The sequence below is a fragment of the Ambystoma mexicanum genome, chromosome 5q (assembly GCF_040938575.1).
Source record: "Ambystoma mexicanum isolate Mex_15411 chromosome 5q, UKY_AmexF1_1, whole genome shotgun sequence".
NCBI classification, from domain to species: Eukaryota; Metazoa; Chordata; class Amphibia; order Caudata; family Ambystomatidae; genus Ambystoma; species Ambystoma mexicanum.
The window spans coordinates 493,174,397-493,201,815 of record NC_090933.1 but is presented as its reverse complement, the minus strand read 5'-3'; the positions used below and the strand labels follow the sequence as shown (position 1 = coordinate 493,201,815).

Genomic DNA, 27,419 nt, shown 5'->3' with positions numbered 1-27,419 from the left:
GATAAGTTCTAAATAACAGATCTTTATTAAATCAATTTCCTGTTTTTCCGCCCTTCTTCACTACTTAAGCAGTCCTTCAGCCTCTTTTCCTTTGCAGTTGGTGAGCAAGTGGATTTAGGTCACCTGGCCTAAGTCCCACCCACCCTCTTAGCCCTGACTCTTCCTTTCTGCTCTTAACTCTTAGATCAAAGGCGTCTCACCCGGGCTTCCGAAGTGAAGGGCAGACAAAGAAAAAGGCAATTCCTGTTTGGACCTGCTCAGACAGGGAGGCCCCAGGGCACGAACCCAGACAACAGGTAAGCATGCCTCAGACATGGGTTTTCTCCCTCAATCCCGGTTAGGGCAGTTTTTCTAAAGTCCTACCCAGATGTCATAAAAACCATATCTGAGGCAGTACACAAGTCCAGTCTTAGTATGTAAGGCTGTACAACCTGAGAATGTTTTGGTAGCATGGACACAGCAACCAGGCTCATCATAGGAGGCAGAGAGGGTTGTAGCTTGGAACAAAGAAATTGTAGCATACATATGCAAAGAAAAACAGAAACACTATGTATTGTAAAAACAAAGGGTTCATTTAAATACAACTAGACCAAGATAAATCTAGGGAAAGGCAAGTACCATCAACATCAGATAAACACAATTATAAAAAACCAACTCAATACTTACGGGTTACAACCCAAAGTATATACTTATTGAGAATACAAACAGTAGTCAAGGTGAGTCAAACCTACAACACATCCAGAATTGCAGTCAGCTATTTTTGGGGCATAAAACCAGGTTAGATATACTTTAAGAATGCCATCAGTAATTCAAGGGTAGTAGACCCAGTCAGTCATGCAGTGACACTCGGATATAGAAATCATACAATAAACCAACCCTCTTACAAGTATACACGTTGCAACCTTAATTTCTAGAACTCAGTTCAGAGCTAGTAGAACTCATACTTTTTGGAGGGGCCTCAAGCTACTCAAGGATAAGGATGAATACTCAAGAACTATTTTAGAATGCACTAAGCAAATCAGGGAAAGCAAAACCCAATTACGTTTTAAGAAAGACACAATGTATTTCAAGGTAAGGAATTGACCTGTTGGTACATAACTATCCGCTATCTAATAGCTAGTTGTTATGACAGTTTTTCTGAAGTACAACTAAGGGCTTAGTAAAACCATTCAAATGAGGCAGTACAAGACTCCACTCTTAGTATAAGGCTGTAGTACCTGAGTTCAGGGTAGCGTAGACAGAGCAGCCAGACTTATCTTAGATGGGAGTGAGGGCTGTAGAATCAGTACAAAGAAATCGTAATACAAATAAGGTCCAAAGAGACACTGAAACACTTTGCATTGTAAAAAATAAAGGGTTTTATTTAAATACAAGTATGCCCAGATAAATCTTGGTGGAAATAAGTACCATCATATTATGTATAACCACAATTACAAAAACACTATGCTTGAAGGTGCAGAGACCAAAGCATATAACCTTATTTGGAACACGTAACAGTAGTTCTAGGGAAGTCAAAACCAATTATTACTTTTGGATTACTTTCTGCAATACAAGGGTAGTAGACCCTAACAGTTGTACAGTGACGCTCAGCAACAAATCACATAGTAAGTCAACTGGACAATATACTTTTCAGAATAGTGGAACACTTATTCCAGGAATAGTAAAAACCTATAACTGTGATTCAGGATAACACAGTTATACTTGGGGAGTTGGACCTTGGGGTGTAATATGCCATTACAGTTGCTTTTCAGCTCAGTGGAACAGTCTAGCATAAGCAAGAACTTTTTACACTAATTCTGGAAGCACCAGGCAGACCAAGGTCAGCTACACCCAAAGGAACTGTTTTCAAGAATGACACAGCTATTCTAGGCAAGTAAAACCTAATGTTGTAATGACAATGCATTACTTACCGTAAAAGCATTTCTTATGGTTGTATCTGCTTAGATTCACATGCTGTGCATAGTCCGACATCCAGTGGTGACTGCGAAGTATTGCATTTTTGTTTTTCGTAGGAGAAAAGGGGACGTTGACAAGGCGTGTCTAACACTATCCCTATAGTGACGTGCAGTGTACCCACAATCCCTCACGCGTCGAGGTCCCTCCGTTTGTATTTTTTCTGCCCTAAGGGAGCCTATTAGATGTGAGTGGGTACAGAAAAGAGAGATATAGAAGAAAGTCTATGTTCCTTCCATCCGAGCGGGGAGGAAGGGTGGGCGCATGTGAATCTAAGCAGATACAACCATCAGAAATGCTTTTAAGGTAAGTAATGCATTGTCTTCCGATGTTTATTAATCTGCTTAGAATCACATGCTGTGCATAGACTAGCGAGCAGTACCCGGAGCTGGAGGTGGGTCGTGAGAAGGAACAGTAGAGAAAAGATGTCATAATACTGCTTGTCCCACCTGTGATTTAGATCTAGAGTGGGCATCTAGACAGTAGTGTTTTGTAAAGATGTGAACAGAACTCCAGGTTGCCGCTTTGCAAATGGACTCAAGAGGGACATTTTCAAAGAAAGCTATGGAAGCCCCGGTGCCTCCAGTGGAGTGTGCTCTTGGCTTGAAGGGTAGTTCTCTCTTATCAAGAGTGTAACAGAGAGTGATGCATTGTACAATCCATCTAGAAATAGTGGATTTCGAAACTGCATCTCCTTCTCTTCCTGCTGCCACCGAGACAAAGAACCGATTAGTCTTTCTCACTGGTCTAGTTCTTTCCATATAAAACACCACTGCTCTGCGAACATCCAGTGTATGCAGGCTCTTCTCACCTACGTTTGAGGGATTTTGAAAAAACGTTGGTAGTTCCATTGACTGGTTGACATGAAATTTAGAGATACATTTTGGTGCAAACCTAGGATGTGTGTGTAGAACCACCTTATCCTTGTGAACTTTAACAAATGGGTCTAGTACAGAGCGCTTGTAGTTTACTTACTCTCCTAATGGAGGTGATAGCTATTAGAAAAGCAGTCTTAAGAGTGAGGTCTTTAAGTGTTGCTTTGTGCATGGGTTCAAAGGGAGACCCCATGAGCCTGGTTAGTACCACATTTACGTCCCATCCGGGAGCGGGGTTAGCTATGGGAGGGTGGATCCTCTTCACTCCTTCCATGAAGGCTTTAATAACTGGGACTTTCCACCATGACACTAAGTTGGGAAGTGGTGTATGCGGAAAGTGCAGCTAAATGGACTTTAATAGAGTTAAACACCAAGCCTGAGTCTAGTAGGTGAGTCAGGTACAGAACAATTTGTGTGGGAGAGCAGTCAACTGGGTTGATGCTCCTTCCCCTACACCAGATGACAAATCTTTTCCATTTGCTAGAATAACAGTGACGAGTGTTAGGCTTTCTAGCCTCCCTGAGAATGTCCATGCATCTCTGCGGGAGTTGTAAATGTCCAAATTCTATGATCTCAGGAGCCAGGCTGCTAAGTTCATGGTCTGAGGGCATGGATGTAGTGTCCTGCCCTTGTCCTGTGACAGCATGTTGTACGGGCAGGGAAGTTTTCACTGGAGGAGATGGGGACATCTCCATCAACCGAGTGAACCAAGGCTGTCTGGCCCACATAGGGGCCACTAGTATCATGGTAACTTGTTCCTGGTGCATCTTGTGCACTATCTTGTTGAGAAGGCGGAGTCGGGGGGGGCATGGGGGGGGGGGGAGCGTAAACAAATTTCCCTGACCATGGTATCGATAGACCGTTCCCCTTGGATTGGTTCTGGGGGTACCTGGAGGCGTAATCTTGGCATTGCGAGTTCTCCAGAGTTGCAAACAGATCTATTTCTGGGAATCCCCATTGTGTGAAGACGTCGAAGACAATGTCTTCGTGTAACCGCCATTCGTACTCTGAGGGCAGAGGGAAGTCTCTGCCGAGTTCATCTGCTAGCAGATCGAGTTCCCCTGGTACATGTTGTGACAGTAGGAACATGTGTTTGAGAGCCCACTTCCAGATGTTCTGGGACAGCTTGGACAGTCCTGGAGAGTGAGTGCCCCCCTGCTTGTTGAGGTAGTACATGGCTGTGGTGCTGTCCGTGAGGACCATCACTGTCTTCACTTGCAGGTGTGCCTGGAAGGCTTTCAGTGCCTTGAACACAGCTAGTAGCTCCAGTAAGTTTATGTGCTTGGATGCTACGCTCGGAGTCCAGACTCCGTGAGCAGTCTGATGGGATAGGTGAGCCCCCCATCCTGTGAGGGATGCGTCTGTGGTTAGAGTGGCTTCCACTGCGGGGGTGGCGAATGGTTTCCCTATTACCAGGTTTTCCTTCAACCACCACCGTAGCGAGAGAACCAAGGCCTGCGAGACCACCACTAGATCGTCCCATTGTCCGCTGGCCTGAAACCACTGGCTGTTGAGCCACTCTTGCATTGGGTGCAGGCGCGCGTGAGGTACCAAATAAATACAGGACACCATCATTCCTAGTAAGCGCATTGCTTTGCGTACTGTCACCTCTCGACCGCCAACATATTGAGGGATTTGAAACAGCATGTTTTGGATCCTCTCGTTGGAGGGGAAGACGAGACCGTCCTTTGTTCGAATTAGAGCCCCTAGGAATTGTTTGATCTGGCTGGGGTCTAAGCTGGACTTCTTCTCGATGGAGAAGCCCAGTTGAAACAAAAGGTCTACAGTCTTTTGGGTATTTGAGAAGCATGCTTCGTAGGAATCCCCTGTTATGAGCCAATCGTCGAGGTAAGGGTATACTGGGATGGACAACCTGCGCAGGTGGGCCGCTGCCACTGCCAGTACCTTCGTGAATACTCTCGGCGCTGATGCTATGCCGAAGGGTAGCACTCTGAACTGGTAGTGTTTGCCCTCTACCATGAACCTGAGGTATTTCCTGTGCGCTGGCAACATTAAAATATGAAAGTATGCATCTTTCATGTCCAGTGTTGTCATGTAATCTCCCTGTGAACGCATGGGGATTACCTCCTGTAGAGTCACCATACAAAACTTTTGAGGTTTGACAAATTTGTTCGCTGGGCACAAATCTAGTACAGGGCGCATGGTTAAGTCCTTTTTGGGTACAAGGAAGTACACTGAATAAATACCTTTCGTTACCTGGGATAGAGGCACAACCTCTATAGCTCCTTTTTCTAATAGTTGGTCCACTTCTTGAAGAAGGATGGCGAGGTGTTCTGGCGACATGAGTCGTCCCATTGGGGGTCTGTACGTAGGGGAACTGTTGAATTCTATACAGTAGCCGCAGGCTATGGTTGATAGTACCCAGCAGTCTGATGTTATGCCCTCCCATGCTGGAAGAAAGGATGTTAACCACCCCCCTACCGGCGAAGTATGGGAGGGGACCCGAATCTTTGAGTCATTTGGTGTTGGTGGCTTGGGAACTTCTAGGGGTAGGACCCCGACCTCTTCCCTTGCCACGACGTTGTCCTCTTTGGTTATATTGTCCACTGGTGCCTTCGTTAGAGGACCAGTTACCTGCAGAGTATTGCTGCTGCTGGCGTTGGCCTAAAAAAAAAAAAAAAAAGTTTGCTGCCATAACCACGTTTGTTGGGAGGCCTTGAAATTTGATCTAGTGTCTTGATCGTGTCAAATTCCTTCTTTGCGGTCTCTAGTGCCTCATCCACCACCTTACCAAAGAGGTTTGCATCTTCTATAGGTTTGTTAAGAGATGCTTGTGTCTCAGGTTGAAAGCCTGAATTGCGTAGCCATACATGACGTTTGAGTCGGATTCCTTGGACTAGGGAACGCCCAGCCGTCTCTGCAGCATCCATAGTAATTTTAATGATGCTTTGGTTGGCTAAGGTCCCTTAAGTCACCGTGGCTAGAAAGCGAGTACGTAGGGGTTCCGGTACCTCCTCAATGTCCTTACGTAGTTTGCTCCATTGTGCATCTGCATAACTTGACAGCAAAGAGTTTTTGGCAATTCTTGCGGAAAAGGCAGCTGAGGCTGTAATCCTCTTTCCTAGGGCATACAATTTTTTACCCTCTTTATCTGGTGGGGCCTCGCTAGTTTACAGCGGGACCCCTGCTCTCTTCCTGGTATTTGTCACCACTAAGGAGTCTGGTACAGAGTGGCCCCTGACGTATAATGGGCCCGATGGAGAAGGACAAAATAATTTTTCTATCCTCGGGTTGACCCCTCTGAACAACGCGGGAGTGGATAGTGAAGGAATAATTTGTCTCTTTACTGAGGCGAGGAGGGGAATGGTTTGGCTGACAGGGGGTTTCTCCTTAATGATCTTTTCTACAAAGTCGATGTCAGGAGAAGTTTCCCCGGTCTCAATCTCGAAATGCGCTGCTGCCTTGCGTAGGAGTGCATTAAAGGTAGGTTGACGTCTACAGGAGATGTATTCCTAATAGGTGAGTCTTTGGGTGGGGACAGCTTTATGGCTTCAGGGTCTGAAAACGCTGATGGGGACTGCCAGGGCTGTGAAGCACCTTCTCCTGGGTCTTCTCCGAAGCCCCCCTCACCCATATCCGGGTTGTCTTCAAAACCTTCCTCCTCTAGGTTTTGTTCCCCTTCATTGCCTAAGAATTCCTCATCATCCCGAAAGTGGGGCTCCTCTCCAGTGAGGTCATATAGATCTACATCCTCTTGGGAGGGGGATCAAACAGCCTGGGGTACTTGGCCCTGGGATCCTCCTGAGGTCCCTCTCTTGATCTCTTGGGTGTTGGAAGGTTCTGAGTCTCCATAAACCTCTCCATTTTGTCCATACAGAACTGGAGTCTTTCTAGGGTTTCTTGAGGTACCCCGGAGCGGTCAGGGGGAGAAAAGGGAGGGCCTTCCGTTAGAAAACACTTCGACCTATCCCTATAACGTCGAAGAGAGGTTCCCCTCGCCTTCTGAAAAGCCTTCTGGTAGGCTAGGAGTCCCTCTCAGAGCGGGCGGTTCCTGTCTTCCTTCTGACCTTTTCAGCGTTTCCCGGGCCTTATGAGCAGTAACCGACGTCTCTTTCGCCGTCCGTCTCTGGCTATCGGTGGAAATAATCCTCGCCAGGCTCTCGACAACTAAACTGTCTGTCGAGGGTACCTCTGGTGTCGACGTTACAGGCGTCGCTTGCTCTACGCTGATGGCCGCGCTCTGCCGGTGCGCGTCTGGCGGTTTAGTGATAGCGCCCTTATCTGGGGGTAGCCCAGTCGCTAGTCGCGTTTGCGAGTGGGGCTTCAGACTCTTACGGTCTGAGGAGGCTGCCGGTAGGACCTACGTCTCCGTTGGCGCTAATGCTCTCTTCATCTTCGACGAGGAAGAGCCGTGGGTAGTAGGTTTATGGGAGTGGTTTCTGTGTGCGTCCTTCTCACCGGGGTGTTCATCCCCATAAGCAGGGCGTGAGCCGAGCTTGTCGGGGCCGGGGACGGACTAGGAGCGTGAACGCTCCGTACAGAGGTCTACGACTTCCGAAACGGACGTCGGGTTGTCACATTCCTCGTCACTTTCTGCGGGGGCAGCGGCGGGTGATGAATCAGACCTAGACATGGCGTAGGCTGCCCACCTCTTGACCCTAGGGTCTTTCAAAGTCTTCGGCTTAAGGAGCTGACAGGCCGCACAGCCGTCTTCTTTGTGGTCGAGGGGCAAGTAACGGTTACACCATTTATGCTCGTCTTTCCAGGTAAATTTGCCTTTGCAACGCGGGCAAAACCTAAAGGGTGTCCTCTCCATAGCTGAAGAACAGATTGCATGTGACAACAACCCCGAAGGAAAGGGAGGGGAAAGGGAAAGGCATTCTCAAAGAGAAACAATAAATGTCCCACGACCCCACTCTCCCTACTGTATTTGGCCGTCGAGGCCAGGCCACGTGTTCGGCGAACACCGAACAACCTCCTCCGTCGAAGGCACCGCCGTTGGAGATCTTGATCGACGGTGAACAGCTTTGCAGCTACGACGCCAAAGGAGGGATGTAAGTAATAATATAAGTTAAGGGCAACCAAAGGTCAAAAAAGGTTTTTTGCAATGTCTCGAGGAGCTCCGCGTATAGGCAACCAATATCTGGGCGGAAAAAAACAATCAGAGGACCTCGACGCGTGAGGGATTGTGGGTACACTGCACGTCACTATAGGGATAGTGTTAGACACGCCTGGTCGACGTCCCCTTTTCGACTACGAAAAACAAAATGCAATACTCTGCAGTGACCACTGGATGTCGGACTATGCACAGCATGTGATTCTAAGTAGATTAACAAACATCAGAAATACTATTACAGTTGCTTTTCAGATCAGTGCAACACAGATTGAGGTAAGCAATAACCAACTTGTTTTAGGATGGCACATAGCCAACACAAGGTAAGTAAAACCTATACACATTTTAAAGGAGCCATCACCAACTTAAGAGGCAAATATAACCCAAGGCAGACTTATTATGGACAGGCTAACAGCAACCCAGTGTAAACAAGATATTGATATTGAGATTTCATTTGTATCGCGCTCGTACACAAGTGTTTCAGAGCACGGCAAGGGAGGGGAACAAGGGAGAACAAAAACAACGATCTTACAAGGCCCAGTGACATTGAGAATGTGCAAGTACAAGGAAAGGGGTTCGGGAAGTGGAAAGTGTCCAGTAAAGGAAAAACTGATAGATAATTAAAATAAAGAAATAAATAATAAAGGCAGCAAACCGTGGTAGTGCGGTTTAAGGCAGCAGACATGTTATGTCTGATACGTGCAGGAAGGAAATGGGGGGGCTGTATGGGTACAGGGTGAGCAGGTACCTGGGCCTGGAAGACAGAGGGTAGGCCAGGTGCACGGTGCCGAGAGAGAACAGATCAGTAGGGGAGAGGAGGGGCAAAGGCAGAAGCAAAGAGGAAGATCTTGATGTGCTTCCGGAACCGTAGATGGTTCTCCTCAAGTTTCAGAATGGCAGGGAGGCTGTTCTAGAGGGAGGTCCAGCTGAGGACAGAGATCTAACCCCTTCTCGTTTCTTTGAAAAACGACTGACTCTCAGGGAGGTAGAGGAGCTAAGAGCTCGAGAGGGCAGGTATTTGCGGAGGGATAGCTGAAGGTTTGTTGGACCCAGGCACCAGAAAGCCTTGTGGACAATGCAGAGGGTTTTGAATTTAATCCTTGCATCCACTGGGAGACAATGGAGAGATTTCAGGACTGGAGAGATACAATCCCAGGGCTTGAGGCCAAAGAAAAGTCTTGCAGTCCTCTTCTGGATTAGTTGCAAAGGGCAGAGAACAGAGGCAGGTAGATTTAGAAAGAGGCTGTTACAATAGTCCAACCTAGAGAGAACCAGGATTTGGGAGACAGTGAGCTTCTGGGGGAAGGAGAGGAAAGGCAGAGTACCTCTGAGGAGGTGCAGTAGGAAGTTTGACTTTTTAGAGACATCATAGATGTGGGCAGAGAAGGAAAGTGTGGAGTTAAAGACGACCCCAAGGTTCTTGGCCTCACAGGTGGGGGTAGGAGGAGGGCCAAGGGAGGCCGGCCACAGAGTGAAGGGAAAGGAGGGCGAGTGTGTGCCAATGAGGAGGATCTACGTCTTGCTGGCATTCAGGCAAAGATCATTGGCGGCACACCAATCTTCAATGGCAGTTAGGCAATCAGAGAGGACAGAAGGAGAGGCGGTGGCAGAGGGAAGCCTGAAAATGAGTGGAGTGCACTGGCAATTGGAGCAGAAAAAGGCAATGCAGTGGGCGAGAGTTACCAAGTATTGGTTGAAAAGCCACAGGTAGAAAGGGAGATAGATGATAGGAAGGACCCAATTTGGACCTGGGAGGGTCGATGATCGGTGATGCCCCGGTTTTCATGCAGACGGTTGAGCATGATGTTATGGTTGACCGTGTCAAAGGCAGAAGAGAGATCAAGTAGGAGGAGGACAGAGGGAATGTTAGAGTCAAGGTTGGAGAGCAGATCCTCCCGGATGTTCAGGGGAGCAGTTTTCATGCTTCTCGCAGCTCTAAAGCCAGACTGATAGTCATGGAGACAACAAACAGAATCAGAGTGAAGGTTAAGCTGAGAGATGGGAAGTTTTCCAGGAGTTTGCCCAGAAAAGGAGTAATGGAAATTGGGTGATAGTTAGCCGTACAAGAAGGATCAGCTGTCAGTTTCTTGAGAAGAGGATGCACAGGGAGAGCTTCAGAGCGGAGAGGAAGGCAAAGGAGAGGTTTCAGAAATCAGCAAGGGCCCGAACGAGGGCATCAATGTGGCCCTTGATGGTTTTAGAGGAACAGGGATGAACCTGTTTTGACAAGGCTTTCATAGATTGGACTTTTCTAGCGACCTCGTCAGGGGAGAATAGAGGAAAGGACGAGAAAGAGGTTGGGTGGGGAGGTGACTGAAGGAGTGTCAGCATGCACAGAAGGAGCGGGGAGAGGGGGAGGAGAGGAGGAAAGCGTGGACAGGAAGTCCTGGGTTTTTTGAGATAAAGTGAGAGGTAAGGGCGTTGCAAAGAGCCTGGGAGGCAACAGGAGGGGTAGAGACTGCAGCAGGTTTGGACAGCTCTTTGCAGATTTTAAAGAGTTTGGCCACATTGCTAGATGCCATAGAGACACAGGCTTGAATGTGGGCTCTCTTCTTGGTGAGGACTGAGAGTCGGTATTGCCTTTGGAACAGGCAACATGCCAGTTTGTCAGAGGAGGCACAAGAAGCTCTCTATTTCCTCTCAGCCACCCTACACTTAAGTTGAAGTGTAGCTAGGTAAGAGTCATACCAGGAATTGCACTTGGCTTTGGACTACAAACAGATCCTCATGACAGGGGCAAGAGAATCAAGAGTATCAGCAATAGAAGTGTAGAGCAGAGACAGGGCTGTGTCAGGATGCGAGTCAGCCTGAGATGGAGGGGGGTGGGAAGAGTGGTGGTGAAAGCCTCAACTCACATGCACTTCATGGGCCGGATGTCCGAGAAGGTAGGTGGCAGCGTTGGGGTAGGCTTGGTAAAAAGGTCCAGAAGTCCAGCAAAAAAGTGCTGGGGGGACTCACAGCCTTCCCTTTTGCATTTCTTATCAGGTACTACAAAGCCCAGACTCTGAGTCGGTCTCTTTGGTTACCCCCCCACCCACCCCCAACCGAAACCATGAACGGTTCCTCAATGAAAGTGATTTATTAGAAGTAGAAAACGGTTTAGGAACTAAAATTTAAAAATAACGTGCTAATAGCCATTTATAACAAAAGCTCTAAAAGGAGCCTCTCGCACACTAACACTGAGCAAAGAAACTAACGTAAGATGAACAGTTAGTATGATTAGTGTCTGTGTACAACCAACTCTACTTAGCACAAACTTAGAACATTGTCTTAATTAAGGATAAGTAAGTTGCTATATTATACCATATTCTATCAGCCATTCACAGTCTGTTGGAGAGTATGCAAACAATCAAGGGAATCTGTAAAAGATTCAATGCTGGAACTAATTATGCACCTGTTGTGGTAGTTCCCTTCATTTGTTCTTTTCTTCATGAGCCCTTACATCTGCTGACTCCTACTACTACTGACTTTTAAAGGGTTGTTTTTTTAATTATATTAATGGACTTGAGTTTTTGTTAAATGATTTTTGGTTGGTAACGGGCACATGCAGAAATTAAGGAAAATAAACATCAGAGTAACAAGTTGCCATGTATTAAAAAAACAAAAAAATTAAATCAACATACCATATCTTCTGGTTGCCCCTCACTATTCCAGGATCGAAGCATCTCCACGGGTCCATCGGGAATTGCAGTGAAACCTTTTGCGCCAGCTCCACAGTAACACAATAGTAATAAAAGGGGCAACACTGAAGTGAAAGAAAAGGAATTTATAGGATATGCTTGAACAAAGGTGTGCATGACATAACTGCATATTCACTTGCATGGAGTCATTACTTTTAATAAGCCTTAACCCTAGAGCCCTCTCAGTGGACCTTAGAAAAATGGGGTGTGGGGTAGGGGAGAGGTTTTTGATGAATGGACCCTAATCAAACTAACTTCCAGTACATACATCCAAGCCAAAAATGGGAGCGCCCCCACAACCCACCAAACACATACCAGGGATAGTCATACAGACCGTGCCAATTTCTTGCTACATGCCTGATCAACTTTTAGAAAGTATAGGGTGACCAGTCCTAATGACCGACTCAGAAAAGGTTACTCACCCTAGGGACTACTGTACTTAACCTGCACAGTCTACCTTCCTCCAAACTTACACAAGACTGTCCAATGAGGATGGGAACAGAGCAAGTTGCACAGCAAAAATGTGCCATTTCCCTTTAAATTTACAGCACGGTAGGGCTTGGCCCCATGGGTGCAGTAAGCCCTGCTGACCCCACCCACTGCCAACACCCATCAGTCCTTTACAAACTGTCCATCAGGTGAAACTGCACCTTTTTAGGGGGATAAAGGCGGGGAGGATTAAAAAACGATTGGGAAGTCTATGACCCAATGCGACACGTTACAGAAGACAAGCAGGTTCCACAGAACTAATGTAACACATTTAGCACCTAGCCTGTAACTGGTATCTATGCTGTGCAGAATTTTGATGGGGGAGTTCTGCCGATGACGTCCTAAGGGCAATTTTTTCTGAACTGCATCAGCCAAAGTCTCTGCCCTGACAGCATGGGCGTGAAGGCCCTTACAGGGACACTTACCCTGAAATAAGTTTATATCCAGAAGCTCTCATCTACCTACAGAAGCATTGGAAGCCTGCAATCCAGGATTCCATCCCCAAATGTAATGAGAGGAATGTCCGATTTCCTGAAATCCTTAGTGTGATCCACATAAAATGTCAGAGTTCTCCTGATACCTAGATAGTTTAAAGCCTTTTTCACCATCAGCTTGAGGGGAAGACAAAACGACTTCCTGCAAAACCATTTCCTAGTTCATTGCAAATGGTGTGACCACTGTGGATAAAAATAACGGGTGAGTTTTGAAAACTTATTTTTCTTTGCAAAACACTGTGTAGGGCCATGAGGGTGAAAGAGTCAATCGCGTTAATTCTCCTGCCTGAGATGACTGTTTTAAGACTGGTTTTTGCACAACCTCTAACCTTAAAGTTGGGCAAGTACACTCAACACAAAATGGGAAGCTACATCTCTCAAGGTAAGTAGTGAGGCTTAACACAAAAAGGACAGTTATTCTACAAACGTATTTGGGAAAATACACACCCCTATAAGTTCAATAGCTATTTTAAGTAGACTTTAGACACAGTAAAATACCTAGTGCATGAGTAAAAACAGTACATTGTCAAAGACACAACACACTAATTTACCACATTGTAAGTGTATTATCTAGGGATAGACATTACATAAAAGAGGTATAGGGTGGGAAGCAAAGTGTATCTGACATTTGAACACAGTGATAATCAAAAAGTATCCCAATGGCAAACACGAACTATATAGTATTGGAAAATACAAATGAGCATCTAACAGTCAATGTGGGGCCTAGAAGGGGAGGGTGGAAGAGGAGGTGGCCGGGGAGCGGGATACCCAACGAGATGCTGCCAGCATATGTGGAAATCACAGACAGTGCAGTCCCAGTTGGATGCACTGACAGGGGGGGGGGGCTCCAATATACATCCACTAAACCACAGGGACAACTAGAGACTAAGAAACACTGGGGATGTGTTTTCTCCTTTCGACAAATGCTTACCAAGGACTCTGCCATTATGTGGTGAGTGCCTGTGGAACCAGTGGGGTGCTTTTCAAAGATTCATTCTGCACATTCACGTCCTGGGCGGGGAGAGCAAATCAGATTGGCAAAGGAAAGAGAACCAATCCCTAAGAAGGGAGGGGAATTAAGGGAAGAGAGTAAACAGGAAGTGGCCAGTTTAGCAGGTGCAGTCAGCAGTGAAGGTGGAGGACGACTGTTAGGCAAGAATTGATGTAGCAATCCTGTGGGAGACTACACAAACCTTGTACTCTTGGTATTAGATAACCCACCTTTTGGTATAGGATTGCACTACAACAAGTTGGTTTGTGTGACTGTGCAGCCAGGCTTATCTCAAGAGGGGTAAATGTGAGCTGTAGAAATGTAGCAATGAAATCCATCAATACAGGTAGCCAAGTAACACTTTTACTCAAGGTTTTGTTATAAATAGTTATTTATTTAACAAGTTTCAAAATAAGAATTCTTTAAAAAGGGCAATGTACGGAACAATCAAATCTACTTAAAAATACTTTTCCCGAATCAACTCAAAGCTAGTAGATACTATTAAGAAATGCTTCTTACACACTTCCTACATCCAGAGGCGACTTCACTAACTAGGACAGTAATGGCATTTATATATCACTAGTACACTGATTCTGAGGTTTGCAGAAAAGAAAGGTTAAGGGAAGGAAAAGGGTTAAACAGGTTCTCAGAGCATGTGAGCACTTAAATCTTCCAATGAAGTCTATATAAAAACCTTTCCCAGCATTAATAGTTAAAAACCAAGTTATAACCTATGAGGGACAAAAGTCCAATTGAATAGAAGAGTCTGCAGGGAGCCAGGACAGCCAAGGTCAATTGGAGCACAGTCTATGGAGCTGAGGCACTTCTTAGCTAGCAAAGTCTTGCACAAAGTTAGAGAGTTTGTTTAAGAAAAAACACTGTAGGGTCACAAGCGGTTACACTTGTGAAGGGTAGAGCTGAAATCCACTCTAGCAAAGTAGCTACTGCAAGTCTCAACTGAGAAGAGCGAAGCTTAAAACACGGAGGTAAGTACCCCCAGTCAGAACAGAACCTTTGGTCAGAAGAGTGGTCCAGCTGGCTTCTGTCTGGTTGCAGTGATGCAGATCCTGGGTTACTGGGCCTCAGTTGTGGGGATAAGAGGGAGGATGTCTGGGGACTCCTGCGGCAGCAATTCAGAGGTTGCAGCAGCTACGGGCTCTTTTTGGAACAGTGGCACTTCGCGGTGTCAGCGCTCGGTAAACAGTGCCACTGCAGATCTTGGAAACTGGTTTGACTTCCTTCACTCCTTGACTTCTGCACTCTGGTGAACGGGACTCTAGCTCTGGTTGTCCTCCTCCTGGAGGGTACTCTGGAGACTCCTGGATCTTCTGGCCGGATCATAGACGTTGCACTAGACTATGGATTTCTCGAGCCCTGGCACTCAGTTCCTGCAGCAGCCAAGAAGTACAGCCAGTCGGGGAAGATGGTCCAGTGGAGTCTGTCTCAGGGTTTATTGGTCCCACTAACCCAAGGAATGAAGTCCCTTCTCTTGCCGATTAGAAAAAGGAGTTTCAGCACAGCAGCAGGGCTTCACTAGGCAATTCAAAGGTCCAGGAAGATACAGAAAGCTTTGTTCATCGTTTCTTCATTTCTTTATTTGGTTGTTCTTCCCAGTGGTCGACTCAGTCTTCAGTCCGAAAACCCTCGCATTTTAAGAAGGCTTCTCCCCTTCATGCACAGCCTAGCTGTCACCCAAACAGCAGGATGGCTGTCCAGCCAATCAGGACTGGGTACATTCAGGCATTACTAAAGACAAAGGACAGGGGAGTTTTGGGATCCTCCCTCACTTCCTGCCCTTCCAGACACACTGGAGCCAGAGGCGGGTTTCCGTACTGAAGCCTGCTAAAGGCAAAACTAACAAAGAGCTCAAACCTGGCTTGACACGCAGAGTAAAACCCAAGACTGACCTCACAAATAGAAAATTGTGAAAAAACAAGACCGGTGCCATTTTGACAAAATGGACACCCATGGGTGCTATACTGTAGCTGAGGATTCAGCCTGCGGAAGAACAACATAATGTTACGGAAATAAAACCACTTCCACCAGCCATTTTAAGTAGTGAGAGTATCATCAAAAATTTTACATGTGTAGGTAGGAAACAGCGCTACTAAGTAACCCCCCAGTACTCCACATAAGATGGTGTGTGCTGGACCTACACAAAGAGAAAAGGTAAGTAAAGTCAATTTCAGTTTACTATTCGTGGGAACAGTAGTTCACACAAGAAAAGGTATTTAAACCTTTTGGAGAAATCTAAAGGATTTCTCTGTGACAATGCACTGAAGGTGCTGCGTGTCACCGTACAAAAAGTAGATGGCCATGGAATTTGTTAGACTCCACAACCAAAGGAAACAATCCAAATCAGGTCAAAACACATGAGGGAGTGAAAAAAGGGCTCACTCACTCCAGGGTTAAAAATAAAAAGTCCTAAAGTCCAGCAAAATAGCTGGGGGTCTCTAAGGTTGAAGGGAATTAGCACAGAAATTAGAATTCTCCCTAACCACAACCAAGGTGGAGGAGAGGAGCAGCAGGTGGAGGAGAGGGGCAGTGGTTGGGTGGAGAGGAGTAATGGAACGGAAGAAGTGTATAGAAGAAACGGGTAAAGAGGGTGGAACGGATGAAGTATGTAGATGGAAAGGGTGAAATGGGTGGAACCGGTGAAGTGGTATCACATCTCCACGCTTACTCTCTTTTACACCACCACTCAACTAGAACACAGCGATACTATGACACCATTCGGTATAGCTTTTCTCATATCATCACTTGCCTCATACTCCCCATCATACTATCTAAACACAGCTGGTTACACACCCTCCCCAGGCTAGGCGTTCGCCTCAGGCCTAACGCAGCCAGAATCTGTCTGGATAACAACCTGCCAGAACGAACACATACTCTTGATAGCCCAACCACCACACCTACCGCTAAGAAGCAGCTATCACAGGAATGCAACACCGATGCACACATATCCAGTGCTCACACGCACCTTATGACTCTCTCTCTCTCTCTCTACTGACTTGAACTTTGGTTCCCGAGGGCATTCACCCTAGCAGCGCCTTGAGATCATACCAATGCTACATAAGGCGCTATATAAATGCAAAATAACATAATGGTAGGAGTAGTAGAAGAGTGTGCAGCGTAGTGATGTGTGAGGAGCGGTTGTGGGAAGGAAAGGTAGCAAGGGGAGAAGTAACATTAAATGGTGGTGGCAGGAGACAGGAGGATTGAAACATTGGAGGGGAAAGAGACCAGTGGGGAGGAGTTAAGGGGGAAGGAGCAGGTAGAGTAGCAGGAAAATGCGAGATTAGGTGCAAGTGGAAAAGTAGATTCCTAAAAAGCAACTGCAGGCACTGTTACAAATTCCCATTAGAAAACTAACCTGTGCCTAGTGTGAAGATGGATTAATGAAGTCTGGGCAGATTTTAGGAGGCAACCCTAGTTCTTTAACAGGGAACTCTGAGAGGTCTGCCAAAAACCCCCAATTAAGGTACATGGATGAGCAGTCAAGGCTTATTCTAAGAAGTGTGCAAGTGGGGCCAGAGGCCTCAAGGAGTCCACACTATATGGCACACAATAATTCAATTTAGACAGCCATGTATAAAAATAGTTATTTATTTTAGGCCTTCTGAAGACACTGAAAAGTGAATTTAAGTATTATCGCACAATACTCTATGGCACAAACATGTACAGTCACCATAGGTTCAAATATACAACAAACAACAAAAGCAGGTAAGTATTTTGGATGCAGTAAATGATGGAACCAGATCACAAGACAACCCATTTGCCCTGCATGAGTGGGGCCTTGTGCCCAGAAGTCACAGGAGCCACAATGTTTCTCATCAGAATTAAGTGTTCGCAGGTAGGTTTCAATATGCGTGTGTTGATGATAGCTTAAGTTCTACAACTATTTCACCAGAAGAAAGAATGTGTTTTTCTTTCTTCCAGGCCCAAGGGTAACCTAGAGGCAGGATAGTTGACCCAAATAAACCTTGAACTGTCCTTGAGACCCGTAGTGGTTTCTGTGCCATCTGACAAAAATCACAGGTCCAAGCTAGAAGTCTTTGGCTAAAACTCACTGGACCAGATGCAGGCAAAGATTTCCATGGGCAGGTAAGTATCCCACAACCACCTTTCAGAGCTTTAGGGGAGTAAAATGTTACTGATACAAGCAGAGTAAAATCTTCCAAATAAAAGTCAACAGGACACAACAGGTAAAGCTCATGTATACAGGAAAAGGCAGGCTCATGTATACAGGAAAAGGTAGGTAAGTCCCAGTTCTACCGCACAGGTGCGAATGCGGCAGCAAAGAACCCCAGAGGAAACAGAGGAAGCAATAATTAAGAGCTCCAGGTGCAGGTTCTAGGAAAAGCAGCACCAGGAGGGGATGCTGCACAATAGGATGGGCTGCAATGAAAGTCAACGGGTAAATACTGTTAAGACATGCCATCAAAATGTTTGTCACTGACCACTGGGATCCTTGAGGGATGCATTGTGGAAAGCCAAACCAGCCCAGGGTGCATCATGGCATAGGTTCCCAAAAAGGCTGTATAAGGAAGGCAAAGCAAGTATAAGCCTTCTTTTCCTTTGCAGCCAGAGACTATCACCCGACGAACGACGATCCAGATGACAAAACAACAAGTGCCCTTTTTAGGAGTTGGACCCTAAAGGCAGAAGCAAAAGCAGGGATGAGGATGGCTGTGATGATCGGGAGAACCTGGCAAAGGAAGTTTCTGCGGCTAGAGGAACAAAGGTCGGTATCTCAGCCACAGAAAACAGTTTGACTATGAAGACTATGGCAGGGGTGACCCAGCACAGTCCTTCAGAACAGATTAAGTGGGGTGGGCTGATGGGGATTTCAATACACTTCCAGGCATCAGCAGCGATCTAAGCCAAGGAGCAACAACCACAGTGGTTAAGTGGGAAGCTGGCAGCAAACGGCATACAGGCTATTCCAGAATTGAAGTCCTGGCCTAGCACACAATTAGGGCACACAGAAGGATTGAAGAGGCCGAAGAATTATGTCAAGTAGCTGAAAACCACATCTGAAATCAGCATAGGACAGGGCCCAGCCAGTATGGCCAGAGCCGGTTCTTAAAATGCAGCTGCAGAACAATAGTTAGAATACTTCAGCAGGTAAGTAAATGGTCTTGCAAGAAAAGTCAGAACTGAATGCAGGCACATGTTCTGCCCCAATTGCACCCACAAATGGTGGTCGAATACCAGTCCACCAGTCACATCTGGGGGCTAAAACAAAGGGTTAGGCAGAGAGCCAATCTGGTTGTCCTTTAAGCCCGCCACTCACCAAGGCTACACCCACATGAAAGTAATATGGCCTGCTTGTGGCAAAGAAGTGGTCTGCACCAGTTCACATCACTACAGAGGATGCCTGGTTTACAGTCCCTTAGGTCTGAAGACATTAGTTCCAGCTGGCTTCTATTCCTGTGTAGGTCTGCAGATCCTGTTGTTCCTGGACCTCAGTCGTGGGGGCAAGAGGGAGGACGTCTGGGGACTCAACTGAAGGTCGGCTGCAGCAGCAATGGGCAAACTTCAGATCAGCAGCACTTCGCGGTTTCATATTCTCGCGGCTCTCGCAAATAGCACCACTGCGTTTCTCGGATACCACTGTGGACCTTCCTTGCATTTGGGGTCCAGCATCCTGTTGAGGTGGCTCAGGCTTGGTCAGTACCAGAGGATCTTCCTGGAGCTCGGATCAGACTTAAAGACACTCACTCAATGCTGGTGTTCCTCTCCCTGGCAATCGGTTCCTGCAGCAGCAGTGGAAGTACAGCCAGCTCCGAGAGGAGGTCAAGATGAGCTTGTCTTGGGGTCGATTGGTCCAACCAACCTAAGGGGAGAAGTCGTCCTTTGCAGGCTTCTCTAGTCGAGGCGAATTCGGAGCTTCAGCATAGCAGTAGGGCTTCACAGGGCAAACCAATGGTCCAGGAGTTGTAGCAAGCGTCTCTTACAAGTTGTTCTTTGGATTCCTTCTTCCAGTGGTCAACTGCCTTCCAAGCAAAAGACCTCACCTTTTATGCAGGTTTCTCCCATTTATTCGCAGCCTAACTGTCAATCACACAACAGGGTGACTGTCCTTCAAGGACAGCCAGCCAGCCAGCCAGCCAATCACCTTTGGGTGCATTTCAGTAACCAAGGATACTAAGCACACAGAGTTTCGGGAACCTCCCTTGCTTCCTGCCCTGCCAGACACGCTGGAGCCAAAGGCGGGTTTCAGCACGGAAGCCCCCCAAAGAAAAAACGAACAAAAGGGACGAAACCTGGTTTGTCACGCAGAGAAATCTCAAGGAGGACCTTCCCAACAAGAAAAGGCGAAAAAATAAGACCGTGCCACATTGACAAAATGGGCACCCATGGGTGCAATACTGCAGCTGTGAATGCAGCCCATGGTAAAAACGCTCAATGGTAGTAAAAAGTAAACCACTGCCACCAGCCATTAATCGAAGAAAGGGCAACATAAAAATGTTACATGAGAGTAGACAAAAGGGATACTAAGTAACCCCTCCAGCACCCTATGGTAAGATAGTGCGTGCTGGTTCTAGAAAGTTACAAAATGTAAGTAAAGTCAATTTCACGTCACTGCTCATGGAAACAGTAGTTTCACCAAGAGAAGGCATTTAAACCTTTGGGAAATCTAAGAGACTTCCCTGTGTCATGGTACTGAAGGTGCTGTGTGCGACAATGCAAAGATGATGCCTATGGAGTTTGTCAGATTCCAAAGTCAAAAGAAACACAGAGTCCAAATTAAACAAAAATGCATGAGAGTGGGAAAAAGGGTCTCACTCTCTTCAGGTTAGAAAAGTCCTAAAGTCCAGCAAAAGTGCTGGACGTCTCTAAGGTAGAAGGGAACTAACACATTTCTGAGAATTCGCTCCAACAGAGATGTGGTGTAAGCAGATAGAGCAGCCAGTTGGACTTTAAGTAAGTTGAAAACAAGTCCTGAATCTAAGAGGTGCTTTAGATAAAGGACTATATATTTAAGTGAACAGTCCATTGGGTGGATGTTTTTAGTATTACACTAGATGCAAAATGTTTCCATTTATTGCAGTAACAATGTCTGTTGGGTTTCCGTGCTTCTCCAAGAATTTGTATTTTTTATTTATAACGCGCAAACCAACAGGCCCGGAGGCATCAGGGCGCAATTTGTACAAGGTTACAGATATGCAGGTATAACAGAGAATCATTAAACATTTACACATGGGATCAGATATGCAGGTATAACCAAGAAACATATACATTTACAAGAGGATTTTATATACATATGTACAGTAGTTTCAGTGCCGATAGGTGATAGTAGCGGTCGGCAAGTCAGGGTAGGTCAGGAAGAAGCGCGAAGCCGGCCTTAAAGCTGGTTGAAAAGCCAAGATCTAGTATTGGCTTTGAAGGTATTGAAAGAGTCTTCCGCTCTAATTGTAACAGGGAGGGAGTTCCATAACTTGGAAGCTAAGACGGGGAAACTTGAGCCCCCTGCTTTTTGCAATTTAAATCTGGGGATCGCTAGACAGTGGGATTGGGCTGTTCTTAGAGGTCGGGAGGTAGAATGGCGCGACAGTCGACTACCAAGGTAGATCGGGGCTTTGTTGGCTAGGCATTTGTGCGTAAGGGCGAGTGTTTTGAGTGAAATTCTCTGTTTGACAGGTAGCCAATTTAACTTACTTCTGGTTTCTGTGATGTGGTGGTGTCGGGGAATGTTTAAAGCGGCACGAATGGCGTTGTTTTGTGTCGTTTGAAGTCTGTTCAGGTTCTCTTGGCTGGTGCCAAGATAAAGAGCACTACAGTAATCAATTTTAGCCATAATAAGGGTTCTCGCTAGCGTAACGCTGTTAGACGTAGTGAGGAATGGTCTGCAAGCTGCGATAAGTTTGCATGTGTATGCAGACGCAGATCTGACAGCATTAGTTTGTCGGGTTAATGAGAGTGTGGCATCAAGGTAGAAACCTAACGTTTTGGTATCTTTTGAGACACGAATGATATTACCATCTATGTTGAATGACTGATAGGACGGCTCTAGTCTGCTCAGGCGTTGTGCAGTGCCCAAGATCAGGAGCTCCGTCTTGTCATCATTCAAGCACAACTGATGTTGGGCCATCCAGGCTTGGATGACCAAGTAGACGTCGTTAAGGGCCTTGGTGTCACCTAGATAATCACCAGTGATGGGGATGAGTATCTGGGTGTCGTCCGCATAGTTAGTATAGGAGACACCCAGATAGTCAAGCACATCAAAGAGTGGTTTCGTGAAAATGTTATAGAGTGTAGGTGACACACAAGATCCCTGAGGAACGCCACAGTGAATCGGGGAAGGGTCCGCGGCTGCGGATGGGGCAAAGACTCTCATGGATCTGTTGCTCAGGAAAGATTTGATCCAAGCCGCAGCCGAGGAAGAGAAGTTGGCAGCGGAATGGAGGTGCTCGCACAGGATCTGATGGTTGACCAGATCGAATGCGGCTGAAAGGTCGAGAAGTAGTAGCATTGCTAGTTTGCCTTGATCCTTTAGAACCTCGATTTGAGTTTTAAGGTCTAATAATGCGGTCTCTGTCCCGTGTCTGGGGCGGAAACCAGATTGTTGTAGACCTAGCAAGTTATTAGTTTCCAAGTAATTTTGGATCTGAAAGTATGCTGCACGGTCTAGGATCTTGAGCAGAAATGGTACAGTGGTGATAGGTCGGAAGTTAGTGGGAATATTAGGGTCTAGGGAAGGTTTTTTAAGCAGTGGGATAACCCAAGCGTCCTCCAGATTGTCCGGGACGATACCTGTTTGAAAGGAAGAGTTGATGAAGGCCGTGATAAATGGGGCCAACTCATGCGCTGAGTCCTTGATAGTAGAGGCTGGGCACGGGTCACCTTGGCAGTTGGTTGGCTTAATTCTAAGAATTATATTTTCTACCTCTGCAACGGTAAGCGGAGAGAATGCGAATGGTGTGATATTGGCAGAGTCTGGCAAGGGGGCCTTAGTGAGGGAAAGAACGCGGTTGTCGCGCTTCAGGCTGTCCTGTTTATCTTTGATTTTGTCTTGTAGTGTGGAGATTTTATTTAGTAAGGCTGCTTGGATGTTGGCACACCATTTACTATCTTTCACGCATGCGTCAGGGGGGGCGACTGGAGTTTCAAGCTCTCTTAGGATTTTAAAGAGTTCCTTGGTGTTCGAGTCGGCTTGTATAATGCGGTTGTTGAAAGATTCCTTTTTTGCCGTGATGATGGCATCTTTGTAGGAGAGTGAGGCTAGAAGGAAACTGTCTTTATGCTCGTCTGAGGGGTGGCTTTTCCATCGATTTTCGGCACAGCGTTTAGCTTTGCGGAGCAATCTTAACTGTGGTGTGAACCATGAATTAAGATAAGCTTGAGGTTTAGCCTTTCTAAGTTTGAGAGGTGCTATAGAATCAATGGCAGTTCGCATTGTTTGGTTGTAGGTGTGTGCTAGTGAGGTTGGATCAGAGTAAGAGTTGGTGGTTGTGTTAAGGGACGGGAGTAACAATGGGAGGAGTTTCTCCTTGGTTATATCTTTTTTGCTTCTAGTTGGGAGTGCTGGGGCTAATGGCGACGGGATTCGTGGTGTGGCTTCAATGTTGAAAGTTATAATGTGATGGTCGGACCATAGACAGGGGGTATTGTTAAGGACCTTGATATTGCAATTGGAGCCAGCTACCCAGTCAAGTGTTCTACCTTTAATATGGGTAGGCTCTTGGATGTATATGGTAAGGCCAAGGTCAGATAGTGCGTTCTCCAGGTCAGAGGCCACAGGATCTTTTAAGTCACCAAGACCTAAGTTAAGGTCGCCTAGGATGATTGTTTGCGAATTGTTCTTTGTATTGTTGAGGAGGAGAGTGGAGATTTCACTGACAAAGGTTGGTGCGGGTCCTGGAGGTCTATAGATTAGGTGCATGGTGGCTGTTTGGTTAGGTGTGAGTTCTAGTTTGACAGACAGCAATTCAGCTGATGTGAGTTTGGAATCAGGTAACACTCTTAGGTCAAGAGTATTTTTATGGATGAAGGCCACACCGCCGCATTTGGAAGAGGCGGTGGAGCGGTCACATCGTGTGATGCCGTAGTTCGGCGGTAGGGCTAACGCTAGTAAGGGGCCAGATGCGGCATGAAGCCATGTTTCGGAGACAGCTATGAAGTCAAGGTCAGACGTGGTGATGAGGTCAGCTATGTCAAGTGCGTGTGCAGTGAGGGATCTAGCATTAATAAGGGCACCTTTGAACATGGGCAGTTTAACCTCGGTGGTGGTGCTGGGTTTGCATGTGGTGGCAGTTGACAGAGATCCAGGAGAGAGGGGGGTTTGTTTCCTGGTGATGTGACGGACGTGGCGTAGGCGTAATCTGGTGCCTAGTCTCTTATTTCTAAGAGAGAGGGGGCAGGGTTGGTTAGGTGTAGGTTTCCTAGCAAAGTGATCCAACCATAAAGCTGGGTCGTTGAGGTATTGGTTGGTATGGCCTACAGCGGGTGCTGCCAGGCTCATTCTAGGTGACACGAGAGGTTGTGGGGATGCCATGCTGGTAGAAGGCTGGTCCATTTTAACCCAGAGTGTGGAGGTTGTTACCGTAGGTAGCTGGAGAACTTGGGCGAGTCGAAGGGATAGTGTGTAGAGTAATGGAAGGAGTACACTGACGTGCATGATGACAGTCCTGGTAACCTAGGTGAGAGAGAAGAGCTAGGTGGCACAACAACCATGTACATAGACAGGGGTCACCTAAGATCAAATTGGCAGTGAAAGGCAAGGGCCATAAGACGAAAGGCACAACACAAATCAGGGCAGACACAATCAGTTGTGGTCTATTGGCGACCATAAGGCACAACACAAATCAGGGCAGACACAATCAGTTGTGGTCTATTGGCGACCATAAGGCACAACACAAATCAGGGCAGACACAATCAGTTGTGGTCTATTGGCGACCATAAGGCACAACACAAATCAGGGCAGACACAATCAGTTGTGGTCTATTGGCGATCCTAAGAGTATCATGGGTTGCAAAGTAGCAGCTACTGAGTCCAGAGTAGAATAAAGGCTAGATTGGGCAGCGCCTAAGGTTCGGGTAAGGACGCTTGAGTCAAAAGGTCATAGGGCAGCAACTAAGTTCAGGGTCATGCTTAGGCTGTTGACTAGTGTGACATGTGCCAGAGCGCCGATCTGTAGGCGCAACCTGGCAGGAAGAATGCAAAAAGTGGAATTGACTTTGGCAGAGATAGCAATTATGTAGTCATGCTCTAAAGAGCAACAGCTAGAGGCATTTGGCCTACCTTGTAATTGACACAGCACGGCACTCAGTCCTGAAATGTCGCGCCCGACATTTTCTTTCATGAAGGAATGTCGGCGCTAAGTGGTGTGGGCATAGATGCAATCGCGGTGTAAGTTTTTAGAGGAGGCAAAGTGGGCTGATGGGGGGCCCTTGCAGGGCTAGTGGATACCTCCATGCCTGGGAGGGATGGCCCGTAGCGGTCGCGGTGCTACCATCGGGTTTGGAGCATGTGGGTGGCTGCTAGTGGGGGCTCCTGCCCGTGCCGCTTCAGGATCTCAGGTTGCTTTCTATAACACGGATCCGTGGCGCACAACATACATCTTAGAGGTAGTTGCAGGTGCCCAACACAATGACTTTAGGAGCCGAGCTACTATGTCGAGTGTTTGAGGGCATAGATGTACTGTAGGTCTTGTGACAGCATGTTGTATGGATAAGGTAGTTTCCTGTGTGGGGAGACTGACATTTTCATGAGATGAGAGAACCATGGCTTCCTAGCCTACATTGGTGCCACCAGGATCAGCGTGATTTGGTCATGGTGCATCTTATGAACTATCCTTTTCAGTAGGGGAATAGGGGGAAAAGTGTAGGCAAAGCTTCCAGACCATGTTATCCAGAGTCTGTTCCCCTTGGACTGTTTGAGGGTACCTGAAGGCATAATCTGGGCATTGGGCGTTGTTATTAACAAGTCGATGTCTGGATGATCTCATTCTGCAAAGACATTGTGTAGAATATGTTCTTGCAAGCGACACTCGTGTTCTACGGGTAGGTGCAAGTCTGCTGAATACGTCTGCCAGACGAATGTGGTCCCCTGGAACATATTGTGATAGTAGGAACATGTCGCGTTTGAGTGCCCATTTCCAAATGTTCCGAGACAGTTTGGACAGCCCTGGAGAGTGAGTGCTCCCCCCCCTGTTTGTTCAGGTAGTAGATGGCCGTGGTGCTGTCTGTATGCAAGGACAATAACGGCCTTCCCTTGTAGGTTTGTCTGGAAAGCTTTTAGGACTTTGAAAACCACAAGTAGTACTAATAGACTGATGTGTTTGGATGTTACTGGTGGACACCACATGCAGTGTGCGGTCTGTTCTAGGAGGTGTGCTCCCCATCTTGAGAGGGATGAGTGTGGCGAGAGTGGCTTCTTGGGCGGGGGTGGTAAAAAATGTCACCTTCAGAAGGTTTCCCTTTGACCACCACTGCAGTGCCTGAACGAGGGATGTCGAGACAACCACTAGATCGTCCCACTGACCGCTTGCCTGACACCATTGGCTTGAGAGCCATGCCTGCATAGGGCACATGTGCAGACAGGTGTGTGGAGCTAGGAATATGCAGGATGTCATCATCCCCAGCAGCTGCATGGCTTTCTCTAAGGTTCCCAATGACTGGCTACATACGGCGGGATCTAGAGCAACATGTTTTGAACCCTCTCATTGGAGAAGACGACAAGCCAGTCTTCTGTTCGGATTAGTGCTCCTAGAAACTGTTTCACTTGACTGGGACCAGACTTTTTCTCGTTCATGGAGAACCCCAGCTTGAATAGGAGATCTACAGTCTTTTGTGTGTTTTGCAGACAGGTCTGGTAAAAGTCTCCGGTTATGAACCAGCTGTCAAGGTAAGGGTACACTGGAATGGACTGCCTGTGCAGGGGAGTTGCTGCCACTGCTAGAACCTTTGTAAACACCCTTGGAGCTGAGGCAATGCAGAAGGCAGTACCATGAACTGATAGGGAGTGTTTTCTATTTTGAACCAGAGGTACTTTCTGTGCACTGGTAACATTGAAATATGAAAGTATGCTTCTTTCAAATCTAAGGTGGCGATGCAATCCCCCACCGCTTACCTCCTGTAGAGTTGTCACCCTGAACCTTTGAGGTTTGACATACTTTTTTGCAGGACCCATGTTAGGCAAGATTGTATGTAGTAACTCTGTGGTAGACTACACAAGCCTTGTACACTTAGCAATAGTTAACCCAAACTTTGGTATGGGCCTGTACTACACCAGTTGGTAGAGTGACTGAGCAGTCAGGCTTATCTCAAGAGGGGTCAATGTGAGCTGTAGGGTTGTTAGAGATTCACAGTGACATGTATTCAAATAACACTTATACTCAAGGTTTCTAGATAAACTATTAATTTAGCAGTTTTAAAATAAGCCTCCTTTAGAAGGGGCAATATGCAACAATACAATACACTTACAAAACACACTCCTTCAGTTATAGTTAAGTAGATACCCTTTGAGGATGTCACCCACCCTTCCTACACACTGAGGTGACTTCAATTGCTAGGACACTGTGGACATGGATATATCACTTCTACACTTAAATGCAATACTGAGGTTAAGGCAAAAGGAAAAGGATAGGGAAGGAAACAAAGGCAACAAGTTCCTCCAAAGAGGCAAGTACTTCATAATCCCCCAATGAAAGATAGGTTAACCCTTTCCCAGCTATACAAGTAACTTATGTATAACTTTTTGAGGGACAGATCAGATAAAAAGAAAGTCAGAGGGTAAGAAGAGTCTTCAGGGAGCCAGGACAGTCAATGTAAATTGGCCTGAATAGTCAGAAACAGGAAGCAATGCGCAAAATAAAGTGAAAAATATCAAGGAGCGAGTCAGCAGTTAAAGAAAAAA

At 46.6% G+C, this 27,419-nt stretch overlaps 1 protein-coding gene across 1 annotated transcript in view; it reads right to left on the bottom strand.

Annotated features, from left to right (window-relative positions):
• The window catches only part of LOC138497459 (desmoglein-2-like), a 289,004-nt gene that overhangs the window by 21,726 nt on the left and 239,859 nt on the right, over positions 1-27,419 (bottom strand). Inside the window, exon 13 of the mRNA XM_069620959.1 lies at positions 11,526-11,647. Coding sequence (XP_069477060.1) covers positions 11,526-11,647 — 122 coding nt within the window. The remainder of the gene's footprint in view (positions 1-11,525; positions 11,648-27,419) is intronic.